The sequence below is a fragment of the Ascidia mentula genome, chromosome 8 (assembly GCF_947561715.1).
Source record: "Ascidia mentula chromosome 8, kaAscMent1.1, whole genome shotgun sequence".
Lineage (NCBI taxonomy): Eukaryota > Metazoa > Chordata > Ascidiacea > Phlebobranchia > Ascidiidae > Ascidia > Ascidia mentula.
Window position 1 is genome coordinate 11,164,234 of NC_138573.1, and position 17,988 is coordinate 11,182,221.

At 35.9% G+C, this 17,988-nt stretch overlaps 2 protein-coding genes and 1 pseudogene across 3 annotated transcripts; 1 reads left to right on the forward strand and 2 right to left on the reverse strand.

Annotated features, from left to right (window-relative positions):
• LOC145911942 (inactive peptidyl-prolyl cis-trans isomerase FKBP6-like) lies at positions 1–9,100 on the forward strand. Its single transcript, XM_082999372.1, has 11 exons — positions 1–101; positions 4,341–4,459; positions 5,227–5,400; positions 5,783–5,958; positions 6,033–6,130; positions 6,246–6,306; positions 6,452–6,528; positions 6,680–6,850; positions 6,918–6,998; positions 7,307–7,549; positions 8,959–9,100. Exons 1-11 carry the CDS (start codon positions 1–3, stop codon positions 9,098–9,100), a joined length of 1,443 nt encoding a protein of 480 aa, XP_082855498.1.
• A 314-nt stretch (positions 9,101–9,414) lies between these two features.
• On the reverse strand, positions 9,415–12,931 carry LOC145911943 (sodium-dependent phosphate transport protein 2A-like; annotated as a pseudogene). The gene is made up of 9 exons (XR_014403269.1): positions 12,886–12,931; positions 11,957–12,103; positions 11,789–11,894; positions 11,436–11,616; positions 11,271–11,375; positions 11,129–11,198; positions 10,862–11,068; positions 10,343–10,582; positions 9,415–9,876 (listed from the first exon to the last, which is right to left on the reverse strand). The product of XR_014403269.1 is annotated as a sodium-dependent phosphate transport protein 2A-like (transcript).
• A 767-nt stretch (positions 12,932–13,698) lies between these two features.
• On the reverse strand, positions 13,699–17,583 carry LOC145910431 (sodium-dependent phosphate transport protein 2B-like). Its single transcript, XM_082997556.1, has 9 exons — positions 17,430–17,583; positions 16,245–16,394; positions 16,038–16,184; positions 15,871–15,982; positions 15,504–15,663; positions 15,337–15,441; positions 15,194–15,263; positions 14,927–15,133; positions 13,699–14,647 (listed from the first exon to the last, which is right to left on the reverse strand). Exons 1-9 carry the CDS (start codon positions 17,485–17,487, stop codon positions 13,968–13,970), a joined length of 1,689 nt encoding a protein of 562 aa, XP_082853682.1. The 5' UTR covers positions 17,488–17,583; the 3' UTR covers positions 13,699–13,967.
• Between the last annotated feature and the right edge of the window lie 405 nt (positions 17,584–17,988).

The window sequence follows — 17,988 nt, forward strand, 5'->3', positions numbered from 1 at the left end:
ATGAAAGGACCTTCACATTTCAACGATTACCACGGGTCTTACACGTGTGAGAGTCAATCATCCAACTACGACCTCCATACGAGTACAACGGAGTTGATCAGGTAAACACATCAGAAGACAATCAGAGATAAGTCAAAGCGACTTGGGCTAGACAAGAAACAGTAACGTGTCAGATATTCGTATGGTAATTTGTGAAGTTTTATTACTAGTCCTCGCGCGATTGTTAATTATGTATTAAACTGATCGATTGACTTTGGGTTTGTTAGTAGCCTTTTTTCAGGAGTCAGATTTACGTCAGTGTTATACTTCTGTAGACGTTTTTAATTAACGTTCCTACATGTTTATGCCTTGTCTATGGAGCCATAACAGCGGGATAAAGAGCCACATGTAACTATAAAACCATATCGGGAAATATATTTTGTAGCGAACCCAGAGTGTCGGCCAAAAAAACCCAAAAAAACACAACCGCAACTTTGGTTCTTAGACCGTTGGCCTCTGATTTAAACTAAAAGACTTTCGCACCCTGTCTGATAGGCAAGGGTAAATCTGGGAGTGGGCGATGTCATAATATAACTAAAAGTAGTCATATAAAAGAAGTCTAGCAAGCAAATCAAAACATTTTTATTACGCACATGAACAATAAACATGAATAATAAAATGGCATGGGCACCAATAAATCAATATGTCAACCCCTGTATTTTTAAAGGATGAGTAAACCGAATGCAGTGTTAATTAACTCTTGGGTAGAAAAAATTCTCTAATATTCTTTCAAAAAGCTAAAAAAATTGCTTATTTAACTTGTTCATTCTGACCAGTTTGGCGCGCTTTGTCAAGTTAACCTTTAACCCTGGCGGGAAAATTAAACATTATTCAGCAGTTTTAAAAGACGACGCACTGCAGCGACTTCTGTTAAAACGCGTACAATAAGAAACACCGCCGTGTAGCTGACTCTATAAACTGCCAAGCAAACTTCAATCAAAAAATAACTTTTGCAAAATGTAATTAAAATCAATGTCAGCGAAACAATCAACAAATTAACGTTTTGTCTTGCAATGCAACGCGCAAAACAAATTAAAGTACGTTATCTCTTCCCGATTATTTACCGTTCCAGTCTAACAGACTTTAAATAACATTTTATGTCACACTGAATTACGCGATTAGCCAAATTGGAAGTAAAGCTGCCACCAAAAATGTGCTACGGGCTTTACAGCTAAAGGTTAGACAGCTGTACAAATGACATTGAGCGATAACTCAACTCTTGGATTTGCTATTTGATGTCTGTCAAGTTTTGCCATCTTAATAAAAGATTGTTTATATCTGATTGGTGTCAGATCGATACGGAGTATTCTGAATAAAAAACACGCATTTACAACACCTAACCACTAAAATTCGCACAAATTTCTATTTTACACCGACTAATATGTGGATCGAGTTTGGCGAAAACTTCGCGACCTGCTGGGGTTTATAGTGAAGGGTCGCAGTTGGTTTGTCGAAAGATATTGCAGGAATTGCATCACCGCGAGCCCAACATCAAACCTGCCCAGAAAATCCCGGTGAGACAACGTACTGCCTGCAGGTCCTGTCCGAACCAAACCGAGATCTGTGATAGTCGATGAGACCAAAAACCATGATCTGAGACCAAACACGTGAGCTCAGACCGAAAATGATGATCCGGGAGACCGAAAACTATGATCCATTTATTTGTGGAAAGAGTCGTAAATATATAGGGCGATATCAAAGACGAGGCAGAAACAAAGAGATAATTGCTGCGATTACGCGACAAAGAAGACTTACATGAAGTAGCGCAAGTTGAAAGACGTAACGCAAGTGAGATAACTAGCTATGGCGTCAGAAAGACGGGTGTAAATGTAAAAGAGTAGAAAGACCAAGTTTAAAACAAAATATCAATAAATATTCAAATTACGACAAGCCAAAATCCCTACAATAGAGATCAGTGGGTGTAGCAGTATTTTCCATAGAATTAGTAGTAGCTTAGCGCCAAAATCCGGCATTTCAGTCGAAACAAAACCTCGTGGTGCGCTTTTGTGCGCTGAAGTTGCCGCGGTTTCTGGGTTTACTGACTGAGGAAAGGGTTACCATGTACCACTTACCAGATTGGCCCATTCAAGGCCAAATTTCGCTAATCTGGCCTTTTCGGACATAGTTTGGCCTTACAAAATTGTGTTTGTTTTTATTCTGGTCTTTTCAAATATTGTACATAACGTATATTTGATATTTTTGCTATATATGTGGTCGTAACAGCAAAGCATACTATTTGTGTAGTCGGAAATGTACGAACCCTTTTTTGAACGCATTTTACATCATTGAATATCATGGAAAGCTTTCAATTTGACCTTTATTTTCAGAAAACTTCTCTTATTGGCCTTTTTTTCTGAAAATTTAGCTTGAACCTTCATTGTAGTCTGGGAACCTTGCTGCTATGAGGAAGTGTTGGGTTTTGAGTAATCATATTTGTTTGGAGTCAAAAAATCCTTGAAATGTACATAATACAATCCTTGCTTGTTTGAAAGCAAAAAAATGCAATGTATGTAGGCTAATTCGATTATTGCTGAAATAAAATGTTTTCTGGTAGCTGACCTTTAAAATAGTTTTGTTGTAGAGTAGTGTTTACTTGTGTGTAATCATCCACAAGTATAACAACGCTTTTTTTAACACAAGCTTTGTAAATGTTTGTAACACATCTTTGTTACCTGAAAAATGTAAAAAAAAGCACTGATGGTCCAGATTGTAAAGTTTGTTTTATGCGCGGAGGATTTTGTTTCGGCGATTGTTAATTGCGTGGACGATCACAACGTTTTTTTCGTACGTTAATACATTAGCTAATAAATATTGCGCGGATTATCTGTAATCCTCCGCGCACGCCAATTTTTCCAATCTGGCTGATGATAGTGTTTCTAACCCTAAGGAACTGCTGATTAAAGAGCCTGTGTAAAGCAGTGGTTCCCAACCTTTCGGTGGATGTGGCACCATTGTATCCTCTGGGTTGGTTTGCGGCACACCAATTTTTTTTTTTAAATTTTGTTATTAAGCTATATATATTGAAACACTAACTATCACAGGTATGCAACAGCTTTTAACTCCAGTAGCCTTGGCGTTGACAAATTGCTTTAGTTTCTGGACATTTAGTTTTAAACATTGTTTTAATTGATAGCAAGGAAGAAAACCCTAGGCACTCACATATCATACCTTAGCATATATTTTTGTTAAGTAATGAAACATTTTGGCAAAACACCTGAGCCTGTTTCTTGGCATTCAGTTTGAGAAACCTTGCTCCAAAGTGCCTGTGGGCAATGTGCCTCTAAAAACTGAACCTAAATCCTGAAGTGATAAAATCCACTGATATTAACTGCAACGAAGTAGGTAATAATGAGTTTAAGGACAATATGTTTTTTTAGCTAAATGCTAAAGAAAGTGTTGGTTTTCATGGATTTTGACAAAAAAATTATTGTGGTTGCATTTATTTAGCTAACAGGCAAAACATGTTAGACAAAATGGGATGGGGGGGGGGTCTTTTGCTACCAGAGTCTATGTCCAAAAATTGACAGCTGATTGAAAAAGAAAACCAAAGATCAGTGTCAAATTTGTGAATTTGCGTGACTGATATGTTAGGCAAAACAAGTTATAAAAGAAGTATTATTGTACAGTAGTAATTTAATTTATGGACTTCGGTTGATAACAATATCATTTGTCTGTTTGTCCCCCCTGTCGATCACTTATAATGGTGAAAAAGGCAAAATTACTACCTTGGGTGTAGCTAGAGTTTGGATTATCCTAAGCAAATAGTACTGATTATCTTGATGTCAAAAGTTTGCAAAAATACAAGCTTATTTAATTTTTTTGGCATAAAAAAATCCAATTGCACAGTCAAGCTCTGTTTTAGAGGACAATGCAGTCAATCAGGGATCTAACTAGAAGTATGAGTTTTTACAAATTAATGTATGCAACTGAAACATGCAAAAGCAGAAAATCCACTCTAATTCGGACTACAAGACACATAAAGAAGCTTTTTGTTAAGACAAAGATTTCCTTTTACAAATAAATTTTGTGAAGTTACAAATTAATTGAATCTGAGTTGTACATCAGAGATTTTAAACAGGCATGTGACTAGGGCTGCCCCAAGAAAGAATGGCAACATATATATTTCTAACAACACACAGATTACCCAAAACGCATTGGGCGACATATATGACAATTCACTAATATGTTGGACATTGTCCAGATACATTTAAATATGATACTTTGTTTGTTAAATAATAAGTTTCAACAATGTAGATTTAACAATATTCTCTCTAAAATGATTTCTACTGTTGCCTATGTAGTATTCTTAACAGTGGCTGCACAATGTATAAGCAAAAACTCACAGAACAATCTGCTGGTTGTACACTTCCTTTGAAAGATGGAATAAATGTCAATGAATTAATGAAAGAACTACCACAAGGTAAATTATGTTTTTATATGGCCGTTTAAAATATCATTTAACATTCAGAATTTACCTTTATATCTGTCACATAATATAAAAAAATGAAATATGTATGTGAAAAATAAATAAAAAAAATAAATAAAATAAAATAAAAAAAAAATGAAAAATAAATACATGAAAAATGTTAAATTAACTTAGGCTTAGGCTAGCCTTACTGATCAGCATATAAGCTTTGGCTTTCTCATTCATATACTGTGTATTCATATACCTGATAAAAAAGCTCATATGTATTCTTATAGTTACATCTTGATAGGTTGATTTACTTTTCTTTCATTAAGGCCTAACATTTCATTATTTTACCAATATAAATATGCAAACTCAATGTCTAAACTGGATCAGCATCGCCCTCCCAGTTTTTTTAAAAAATTTCCTGGAAATAGGCCAATCACAAACCACACCATATGCAATGTTCGATAATAAAGTTTCTCCAGTAATACTCCTATTCATGTGCTTACTGTCAGTCTTTATGCATGTGACAATCAAACCACAGACCTAAATATAAAATGTCTCTTACATTTTCATCTTGAAAAAGCACCAGACATTGCGAGACCCTATCAGACAACAGCTGTGCCTAATAAAAAAAAAACATGTAAAGACTAGGTGGTACTTATTTATAAACTATGATCGGATATTAACAAAAATTCCTGGATTAATAGTTCGGATAATTCAACCCTGGTAATGATGAATGATATTAAACTTTATGAGTATAATTTTGTCCAATCTAGAACTTGAACTTTGTATGGATGACCTTGATGACCACTACGATGATGTGCATATGTGCAACAACAAAACATATTTTGGTATGTTTCTGTTTGAATGTATGCTCAACAACAAGTGTGGTTTAGGGATTCTGACTTGTGCAGACATAAAAAAAACAAGAAACCTTATTCACATGAATGGTTGTGTCATCCTTGGACATATGTTGCTTAAGCTGCTATTGTTTTGCAGAAAAACAATAAAATCATTCCAGACAGTCGATTTGTACAAAGACATTGTAATAAATTTTCAACAACCAATAACCTAGCCTTCTACACGATAAATGTTGTTCATTTAATTTAAAAAAATGACTAATCATGTTTTTTCACCTTGGCACCCTTGAACATCAGATATAGTTGAAGGCCTTTCAAGCTGATTTTTTGTTGATGGTGGTAAGGTAAATATTTTTTTATGTAACTTGTAAAAAAACAGCCTACCTAAATTCCATGTCTGAAAAAGGGTGTCTAAATTTCTCGGGATACAACAATACAGTAATTATGAGCATATTAATCACCATTGCCGCAGAACTACCAAGCATTCAATTAGTGCTGACAAAAATGACAAATTTTCTTATTGCAAGCATTTTTGCTCTAAATCCAGATAATGCTTCAAAGTTTTCTTTTTTACTTGACTGTGATGAAGAGGACAAAGATGATGGAAATGAAATTTCTTGGTTTTGGCGAATTTGTTCATCAATGAAGGTTGATATATATGTATATAAAGTTGTTTGGGTGGGGCAGACATACTTCTGATAATTGTTAAACATATGCTTCAGAACATAAGAGATGATGGTGGTGTACGAAAGTCAATAAAGAAGGAGGGTGTTGGAGCAACAGTAACACCAAACTCCAGAGTTTCTATTCATTATAGTGGGTATGTTATGCTGATTTCAGTATTATTATTTTTTTGGCATTTTTTTACATTTTATTGAATACTTTTCATGTAAACTGGAATTATCAGTTTTGTGGTAATGTATGTGAAACTTTAGGTTTTTAGAGGATCTAGATGAACCATTTGACTCCAGTCAGCTACGTAACACAGCATTACAAGTACTGCTAACACTTTTCCAAATGTTCCTAGTTTTTTGTGCATTGTTTGGCAATCAACTACAACTATTATTTTTTCACTTGTTTGGCATATTAGTCCTTTGTATTATATTCTGTTTGGTGACACAAGTTTCCTGTTATATTTCAGGTTACACTTGGCAAAGGTGAAGTTATTGCTGGATTAGATATAGGAATTTCTACTATGAGAAAACATGAAATTGCCAGGTTTTAAATTTGCGTTATGCCCAAAAGTAAAAAGTAGTGCAATTGCGAGTTAATGATAAACAACACAGTCAAAGACATGATAGTGTTAAAGTTGGTTTCTATATGTCCAAAAATGGCATTGCCATAAACGATTTTTTTATTTGTTTTGTAGGTTTTTCATTGAACCATCATATGGGTATGGAAAATTTGGATGCCCACCTAGAATTCCCCCGAATGCTCCTATTATGTTTCAAGTGGAATTACTAAATTTCTCAAACTGTACCATTTTAGAAAACTTAGATGAAATGACAATGGAAGATAGAAAAAACTTGTCATTTGAAAGGTTTATTTTTGAGTTTGTTAAGTTTTTAGTGCATTGCAGTGAGGATTTTTGTTGTTTAATTAATCAGGGTTTTGGTTTTGGCAAACAATATCAAAATGGAGGGAAATCAATTGTTTGCACAGCAAAATTTTGGCAAGGCCATTAAAAGGTGAGTTTTTTACACTGTTTTGCACATTTTCTGTTCCAGAGGGCCTAAATAATATTTGTAGCTTTGTTTTACAATGCAAAACCGTGAAATGCTGTAAAAATGTAATGTGTTAATTTGGTTACCGATGCCAATAGAGGGAAATTCTAAACCCATGAAATGTGCTGGATATGCAAATGCCAATGGTAATACTTGTACGTCATGTAACAATTTGACTGAAACAAACGTTATTTGAAGTAACCAAAGTGTCCAAGAGCTTGAAATATTTTTGTGTATTAACAAACAGTATTAAAAAAAAAAAAATTGTTTAGGTACATGAAGTTGATTAACATAATGGAAACTGTTCACATGTCAAATGAAAAGCAAGAAGAAGATTCGGTTCAAATGTGCTTGAAAGCCTATGTAAATATGGCTTTGTGTAATCTCAAATTGGGAAATTTTGGCAAAGCAATTTGTGCTGGGAAGAAGGTTTTGGGCTGGAACAAAGACCATGTGAAAGCACTTTATATATGTGGCAAATCACTGCGTCATATGGGAGAATTCCTAAATGCAAGGTACATAAAATTAAATATTTAAATCCTAGTTGCGGTTTTCTGGCAATAAGTTCAACAAAGAACTCTATGGGACAATAGGACAAATTGTTGTATACTGCTGGAGAATCACAACCAGGAGGGCCCCCTTTTGTAAAATATTTTTGCCTGTTTTGCAAAACAAACGCTACTGTACTTTTTGTCAAAATCCCTGTTAAAACCAGAACGTTCTTTAACGTTGACCTAAAAACTACATCTCTCTTGCACCAGCCACAGGGAGCATTGTTACCGAACACGTGGCATTGTTATCAAACATGTTGCATTGTTACGGGGTAAGTGTCATTTTTCGCCAGTCCAAGGACGAAACGTTAGTGGTCAATTTGTAGCAATGTTAAGCGGTTTTCCTGTATGTCAAGTCAATTAGTTTGGTTGTTAAACACGTTGCCAATATTTCGCATTTTGAAAAACACTGTTATCGCTCGCAAATGTGCAAAGAGGAATATTAGGCCACCTCATGCAAAATAGTTTTTATTTGTATAATTTCTTAATAAAGTAAGACCACATTTGATCCCTTGTGGTTACAAATATATTCAAGCGTTTTTTTAAACAAAAACCACAGGGCAGGCACCACCGCAAAAACTTGATGGAAGTGTTCCATAGCGTTACGCAAGTCAGGAAGCCACCGTTTATGTGTCGATTCGCGCTAACACTGTCGCCCGTATTTTGCAATGCTCGACCACAATTAACCTTAGTTTTCAACAAAAAATCTGGAAATTTCCCAAAAAATTCAACCCCCTTTAGAAAGTCCTGAATAACGAACAGACAGTTTTTGTAAATATCGAGCACTCAAAATTTGGCTACAAATTGTTCTATGTAGTCTAATATATAGAATGTTCCTTCCTTTTCTTAGCCCACCGTAAACCTTTTTGGATGGTAAAACCTAACCTCGGTAGTTCCGAGCTTTTTCAGACGGCAAGCTCATTCAGAAAAAAAAAAGTGTTTGAATCGTTTCCATAATCATGTAAAAACCTGATCATTCGGTTCAAAAAATATCTTCGTTAAACTTACTGCCAGGGGCAGCAATATGCACTATACCTGGCAGACGGAGTCGCATAGGTTGGTTAAGCAAGTTAATTTTTGTTCTAGTCTACACGTTGATTTTTTCTCCTACTTTAAAGGATGTTAATTATTACAAAATTTATGTTCTCCTAGTTTGTTGATTGCTATAGTTAGACCAATACTCTCAAACGATAGTTTCTGAGATAATGGGCGTATAACGTGATCGCAGGTTTTAACATTTTGTTTTCAGCATTTTATTTTTGTTTTCCGTTTTACTTTAGAACTGATGATGCTTTCTCGCGAAATGTGTTTTCTTTGCTATAAACTGCGTTCGACACGAGGATATTTATATTGCAATTTCAATACTTGCACAGGTCTTACTTGGTACGTGCGTTAAAGCAAAAGCCCTCTTCGAAGGATATTGCATTTGAATTTCAAAAACTTGATCAGCTGCAGATGAGGTTTATGCATGTGGAAAAAACAATGTGCCAAAAAATGTTTAAAAGCTGTCAGTAATAAACGAATTGTTCCCTACTTCGCTTTCTATTCAGTTTCGTTGCCTTTTCTGTGTCTACCAATGCTCCAACTGTGTTTGACAAATCATGTTGGTTATTGTACAGTATTTCACAAAAAAAATACATACACGATACAGGAAATGTAAGTTGGTCAAGAAAGAATGTTAGGAATAAATGGTTAGAATCAAATAGTTGTTTTTTACAATCAAAGCGTTTTGTTTTAATATACATACTGTTCCAACATTTTATTTTTCGTTTTTTAAACAACCGCGTTCCCAAAGCTGGGCAATATTACATTTAAAGTTGTGACATGATTGGTACTAGAAGTGCAACACCCTAATTACACTTTTGATACATCTTTTTCGAATCCAGTGTTTTCGTATGTGACGGGGTTTGGGCTAGAATCCGTGTCCGCCCTTTTGCAACAGCCACATAGCCGGGTTACCACCCTATCCAACGGTTTTAGGGAATGCATCCAAAGTGGCAGAAAGTCCCAGTTTCTTAGTTTTAGTGGGAGCCAGTTCGGACGTTTTGTTTGCAAAACATTGATGATAACAATTGTTAATATTATTAACAAAGTAAGAACAATGACAGTCGATAAAACCAAACTGGAGCAAAGGATAGACCGAGGATGACTGGAGGAACTATGAAGAAGACACAAATTACGTAAAATACCGAAAACCAACGATATTTCGCTGTTGTATCGCCGAGACCCGTTGCTGCTGCCAAAAAGATATTTTTCTCATGAAAGGTAAAGGATACCAGATAAAAAATCCAGTGATGTTAATGTAACGGCACAATTTTCCGCGCCTGGCACCGCGAGGCCGTCACACCAAGGTTGGAAAGTTGTACTCTGTCTCAATTTCAAAAAACGCGAGTATTTTTACCACACACTGCACATGGACGAACACGGTTTTCTGTAAAGCATTGATAAACCGTGTTACCCGTATGCTACAATTAAAAGCGAAAAAATATGCTCACCGAAGTTTTGAGCCAGGAAGACATCAGTAAACCAGATTCAGTTCTTTTTGTTAAATTATTTATTTTCTATATTGTCTTATTCAAATAGAATCGATTAACTTTTACTGCAGTACAATATACCTATAACTTCAGAGCACCCTATGCTATACAACACACACCTTAACAACTAAGTTACCAAGCATGGCCGAAAGAAATGCAGTTCTAATAGCATTGTTATGTCACTTAAAAACTCGCGACATGGAAACATAGTATGCCTGATTATGAAATGTTACAGTTAAATAGCATGTGGCAAAACGCAAGCTGAAATGCTTTTGCATTTCCAGTTACTAAAGCAGCTATAACGGCAGTTAGAGTTGTTCCCATATTGGCACCGATTGTCACCGCAAACATTCGCTTTGGTTTGACTACTCCGATCCAACCAGCGGCGTTAAGGTAGATGTCACCACCGAACTACTTTGAATTACCATAGTAACTCCACAACTGACGAACACAGCCACAGATCCTGTTTAAAACATTGCATGTTGTGAATGAATATAGGGTAGATTATGTAGGTTTTACAGCTGAAAGGCCAACTTAAAAAATTAATTTAATGAACGGTCTTTCTGACACATAAGTTACGATATTGTATTGCAACCGACGTTTCGACTAACAAAATGAATGTTCTTGTAAACTACTACCAAAACAATTTTTTTAAGTGTTTGTGTCAACATTCAAATATCTTCAACGAGTTAACTTTAGAGGCGTTTCAGTTATGTGCCCTATATGCACCTAAAATACGCACCTGAAAGCCAACCAAACGGCGATGGAAAATTGGTGTTAATAGCCTTGCGTATAGCAGTCTTTAAACCTCCTTTTAGTGATGATGTCAAGATTTTAACCATTCCAAGAAGACTTCCAATCAATACAATAATGGTAATTGCAAATAGAACTCCTCCTATGGCATTTTCTGACCAACCAGTAAGGGCAAGAAGGAAATCACTACTATCGCCTGTTTAAAAAGCAATATTGTTTTTTCTTGTGTTCTGATTAATTTTATGACCAATGTTACATTTTCTAATGCCAACAAACACAGTCGTGTTGGTGCCGTTTAGTGTCCTCTTTTCCCGTTCACACCAGATCTGAAGTTAAAACAAAATTTTTCAAAAAAATGTTTATACAATAAAAAAATGAAGTCACTTTTGCAACTATACCCATATAAGGCTGTTGTCCTCTTCAATAGTTTTGTTGGCTGCAATTATTTTTTGGACTGTGACGTTATAATGAATGATATTTCCGACAATCGGATAGGTTAAAGTCTAAATGAAAGCGAGTAAGATGACAGTTTTTTTAATGCAGTGATGCTTAACAAACGTTACCGCAAGTATCATCGGTGCCGCTGATCCTTCAAAGTCACCTAGCGATCTTATGATGGCAGCGGAAAATGCTTTAAGGTAACCGGAAATAACTTCAAGTGTCAGAAGAATGATGACCGGGAGAATATTGAAACAATCGTGGACTGTTGCTCCATCAAAGGAAAATAAACCAGTGCGATTATAACTGTTTTTTTGCATTTATTTATGTGGAAATAGCACGTGCTACATATTTTACAATTCATATTATTAATGCTTTTGTAGGTTGTGCCACAACGCAGTAAATTGCTAATTAAGCGGGGGTACTTTAAATAAGGTCGCGGAACAACAGTAATTGTTTCTGATGTTTTTTTTCTTACTTTCTGAACACTTCGTTGTTTGCTGAAAGTGTTAATGCCACTGCAGTGTTGGTTTCAGGAGTTCCAATGTTGGCACCCATAACGATTGGAATTGATTTTTTCAACGCTTATAACTAAAACACGCCGCAGTTAGAACAAACGTAAGCTTATAAACTTTAAGTAGCAAACCTCCGGCAGCAACCATGGCAACCATTATGGATAATGAGGTTGAGGAACTTTGCATGACAACGGTTACGAGAACTCCGAGTATTAATCCGGTGATTGGGTTGCTTAGAAATATATTGCTTGTAAATATGTCAACAGCAACTCTTCCAGCTGCGTAAAAATTTGTTTCATTTGACAATATTGTTACGAGACAAGTGTCATTTTTCGCCAGTCCAAGGACGAAACGTTTTTTTAGTGGTCACTTTGTTGCAATGTTAAGCGGTTTTCCTGTATGTCAATTCAATTAGTTTGGTTGTTGAACACGTTGCCAATATTTCGCATTTTGAAAAAAACTGTTATCGCTCGCAAAGGTGCAAAGAGGAATATTAGGCCACATCATGCAAAATAGTTTTTATTTGTATGTTTTCCTAATAAAGTAAGACCACATTTGATCCCTTGTGGTTACAAAAATATTCAAGCGTTTTTTTAATATAAAACCACGGCGCAGGCACCACCGCAAAAACTTGATGGGAGTGTTCCATAGCGTTACGCAAGTCAGGAAGCCACCGTTTATGTGTCAATTCGCGCTAACACTGTCGCGCGTATTTTGCAATGCTCGACCACAATTAACCCTAGTTTTCAACGAAAAATCTGGAAATTTCCCAAAAAATGTAACCCCCCTCTAGAAAGTCCTGAAAAACGAACAGACAGTTTTTGTAAATATCGAGCACTCAAAATTTGGCTACAAATTGTTCTATGCAGTCTAATATATAAAATGGACCTTCCTTTTCTTAGCCCACCATCAACCTTTTTGGATGGTAAAACCTAACCTCGCTGGTTCCGAGCTTTTTCAGACGACAAGCTCATTCAGAAAAAAAAAGTGTTTGAATCGTTTCCATAATCATGTAAAAACCTGATCATTCGGTTCAAAAAAATATCTTCGTTAAACTTACTTCCAGGAGCAGCAATATGCACTATACCTGGCAGTTGCAGTCGCATAGGTATGTTAAGCAAGTTAATTTTTAAGCAAAGTGGAGCCAATAATATGAATTGTGTAAGCTGCAGACAGATGGCCACTGTTTCGACCTAAAAGGTCTCATCAGTACAGCTGGTGTGACTTACAGACGACTTTGCTGACCAAACGGCCAAGCAAAGACTTCCACTTTGTGGTGACTATACAATCACCGTCACCAGCTGCACTGATGAGACCTTCTAGGTCGAAACAGTGGGCATCTGTCTGCAGCTTGCACAAGTTAATTTTTGTTCTAGTCTACACGTTGATTTTTTCTCCTACTTTGAAACACGTTAACTATTCCAAAATTTATGTTCTCCGAGTTTGTTGATTGCTATAGTTAGACCAATACTCTCAAACGATAGTTTCTGAAATAATGGGCGTATAACGTGATCGCAGGTTTTAACATTTTATTTTCAGCATTTTATTTTTTTCCGTTTTACTTTAGAACTGATGATGCTTTTTAGCGAAACATGTTTTCTTTGCTATAAACTGCGTTCGACACGAGGATATTTATATTGCAATTTCAATACTTGCACAGGTCTTACTTGGTACGTGCGTTAAAGCAAAAGCCCTCTTCGAAGGATATTGCATTTGAATTTCGAAAACTTGATCAGCTGCAGATGAGGTTTATGCATGTGGAAAAAACAATGTGCCAAAAAATGTTTAAAAGCTGTCAGTAATAAACGAATTGTTCCCTACTTCGCTTTCTATTCAGTTTCGTTGCCTTTTCTGTGTCTACCAATGCTCCAACTGTGTTTGACAAATCATGTTGGTTATTGTACAGTATTTCACACAAAAAAATACATACACGATACAGGGAATGTAAGTTGGTCAAGAAAGAATGTTAGGAATAAATGGTTAGAATCAAATAGTTGTTTTTTACAATCAAAGCGTTTTGTTTTAATATACATACTGTTCCAACATTTTATTTTTCGTTCTTTAAACAACCGCGTTCCCAAAGGTAGGCAATATTACATTTAATGTTGTGACATGATTGGTACTAGAAGTGCAACACCCTAATTACACTTTTGATACATCTTTTTCGAATCCAGTGTTTTCGTATGTGACGGGGTTTGGGCTAGAATCCGTGTCCGCCCTTTTGCAACATTTGCAACAGCCACATAGCCGGGTTACCACCCTATCCAACGGTTTTAGGGAATGCATCCAAAGTGGCAGAAAGTCCCAGTTTCTTAGTTTTAGTGGGAGCCAGTTCGGACGTTTTGTTTGCAAAACATTGATGATAACAATTGTTAATATTATTAACAAAGTCAGAACAATGACAGTTGATAAAAACCAAACTGGAGCAAAGGATAGACCGAGGATGACTAGAGGAACTATGATGAAGACACAAATTACGTAAAATACCGAAAACCAACGATATTTCGCTGTTGTATCGCCGAGACCCGTTGCTGCTGCCAAAGGTATTTTTCTCATAAAGGGTAAAGGATACCAGATAAAAAATCCAGTGATGTTAAATAGCATGTGGCAAAAGGCAAGCTGAAATGCTTTTGCATTTCCAGTTGCTAAAGCAGCTAAAACGGCAGTTAGAGTTGTTCCCATATTGGCACCAATTGTCACCGCAAACATTCGCTTTAGTTTGACTACTCCGAGTCCAACCAGCGGCGTTAAGGTAGATGTCACCACCGAACTACTTTGAATTACCATGGTAACTCCACAACCGACGAACACAGCCACATATCCTGTTTAAAACATTGCATGTTGTGAATGAATATAGGGTAGATTATGTAGGTTTTACAGCAGAAAGGTCAACTAAAAAAGTAATTTAAAGAACGATCTTTCTGACATATAAGTTACGATTTTATATTGCAACTGACGTTTCGACTAAAGAAATGAATTTTCTTGTAAATTACTACCAAAAAAAAATTTTTCAAGTGTTTGTGTCAACATTCAAATATCTCCAACGAGTTAACTTTAGAGACGTTTCAGTTATGTGCCCTATATGCATCTAAAATACGCACCTGAAAGCCAACCAAACGGCGATGGAAAATTGGTGTTAATAGCCTTGCGTATAGCAGTCTTTAAACCTCCTTTTAGTGATGATGTCAAGATTTTAACCATTCCAAGAAGACTTCCAATCAATACAATAATGGTAATTGCAAATAGAACTCCTCCTATGGCATTTTCTGACCAACCAGTATTGGCAAGAAGGAAATCACTACTATCGCCTGTTGAAAAAGCAATATTGTTTTTTCTTGTGTTCTTATTAATTTTATGACCAATGTTACATTTTCTAATGCCAACAAACACAGTCGTGTTGGTGCCGTTTAGTGTCCTCTTTTCCCGTTCACACCAGATCTGAAGTTAAAACAAAAATTTTCAAAAAAATGTTTATGCAATTAAAAATATGAAGTAACTTTTGCAACTGTACCCATATAAGGCTGTTGTCCTCTTCAATAGTTTTGTTCGCTGCAATTATTTGTTGGACTGAGACGTTATAATGAATGATATTTCCGACAATTGGATAGGTTAAAGTCTAAATGAAAGCGAGTAAGATGTCAAATTTTTTTTTATGCAGTGATGCTTAAGAAACGTTACCGCAAGTATCATCGGTGCCGCTGATCCTTCAAAGTCACCTAACGATCTTATGATGGCAGCGGAAAATGCTTCAAGGTAACCGGAAATAACTTCAAGTGTCAGAAGAATGATGACGGAGAGAATATTGAAACAATCGTGGACTGTTGCTCCAGCAAAGGCTCTTTTAAGATCAAAGGAAAATAAACCAGTGCGATTATAACCGTGTTTTTGCATTTATTTATGTGGAAATAGCACGTGCTACATATTTTACAATTCATTTTATTACTGCTTTTGTAGGTTGTGCCACAAAGCAGTAAATTGCTAAGCGGGGTTACTTTAAATAAGGTAGCGGAACAACAGTAATTGTTTCTGATGTTTTTTTTCTTACTTTCTGAACACTTCGTTGTTTGCCGAAAGTGTTAATGCCACTGCAGTGTTGGTTACAGAAGTTCCAATGTTGGCACCCATAACGATTGGAATTGATTTTTCAACGCTTATAACTAAAACACACCGCAGTTAGAACAAACGTAAGCACATAAAGATTGAGTAGCAAACCTCCGGCAGCAACCATGGCAACCATTATGGATATTGAGGTTGAGGAACTTTGTATGACAACGGTTACGAGAACTCCGAGTATTAATCCGGTGATTGGGTTGCTTAGAAAAAAATTGCTTGTAAATATGTCAACAGCAACTCTTCCAGCTGCGTAAAAATTTGTTTTATTGGACAATATCGAGCGGTTTCATTTCAACGAGGACTAACCCAAGAGATTCAGTGCCTTCGTCATCAGTTTCAACGAACATATGAATAAATAAAGACAGAAAAGAAGAAGTAGGGTTTTCACTATACCCACGACAACCGTCTTCACTCTTTCGGAAGTTGTTTGATCTCTCCATGGTGTTGACGAATCATCTACAATGCAGGTTTGTCGTAGTTTGTTAGCAAATCAAAAGCAACGGCTAAACGTGACCTGCGATCAGGACAAGGCAAAATAAAACTGCTGTCGTCAGGGCAAGCAATGAACCATATACTTTGGGGGAAAAAGGTAAAAAGAACGATTACCGTATACGTTTGTAAAAAACGCGTACGCTGGCAGAAAATTGTGCTGAATTTGGTTGTTCAAGCACGCATAAAACCTACAAGCCATGAAGTAAATGTGCAGCGTTGCGAAAATCACCCTTTTTCACCCAAAAACAGCCTAAAAACAAGTGACATCGGCAAGTTTTACCTTTTTTAAACAAATTACATTTTTCCAATGGTTTTCAACAAAAGTGACTTTCTATTAAATTTTACAACCAATATAGTTATTAGCTTTATGTTTTTTGCAGCAAAAAATTATGTCTTTGCACATTGAAACTAGGCGATTTGGGCACGTAACGGCAGTGCAACGACTGATCGTCGAACTATCAATAAAAAAAAAAATCTGCGCAGTTGTGCGTCAATCCATTTACTTACCTTTTGTAATGTATGATTTTTTAAGTTATAAGTTATGCATTTTGTATCAACCGATGAAACAGAATTACAGACAAAAGGTAACCAAAGCGTCAGTAGTTGTTTTTTTCAAACGCTATGTTTAGCGTATATTCTGTTCCGTCATAATCGCTTGCTTTGTTGGAAGTTGTTAACGTGTAAAACAGCGGGTTTTCAAAATACTCGCAGCTACTTGGTATAAAATATTTTGGAACGCATCCTCATTAAATTGTGTAACTCTATGTTGTTTTCCATTTGATTAGACATAAAGACTACCCTAAATAATTGAGAGTCACAGCAGGAACATTTGTACATGTTGCTTAATTTACATTGGCCACTAATCCGAAAGGATAAGAAATCACAAACCTTGAGTAACGTAATTACACCAGTTAACTCAGAAATTATGTTTATTTTGTAATTTAATATTAAAAAATTCATGTAATTACCTTTGAAGATAAAATAAAATTATATATTTACCGTCGTCCCAAGCTTCTTCTTCCGAGCTTTTCTTTTTTTTGTTCTCCTGTGTTTCCATTTTGTTCGAGCAGACTATATATGCTAATATCTCTGCAGTATTCTGCGTCAAAATAAAACAGTTTTGCTGTAACAAATAACAAGACTTTGTCGTATAAAAAACCTGGTAATTTAAATGTAAGTTATATGTAAGCTGTAGGCCCTACTTTCAGTAAAACATATGTCCCCTTCCCCTGGATTTCGTGAATATTTATAGGAACTTTAGCACAAATTCTGTTCTACGTCGACTTCACGGGTTGAAGATTTTGCTCGCCTGGCAAGTTTTTTGCATTGTTAGTCATTTCGCTGACTGGCGAAAACCGGTGTGGATGCTGCAATGCCGTTTTGCAGATACAGGGTCCAAAAGCTAAAACATTTTGTTACTTGCTGTTAGTTTCCAAGACGAGGAATTAAATACATTTATAACAACTTCATTGTTGAGTTGTTTGCTCACACGAATAATTAATCTTGGACAGACGTAAGACACAAAGATTAAAAAACTTGATGCTTTATTCGTAGAAAT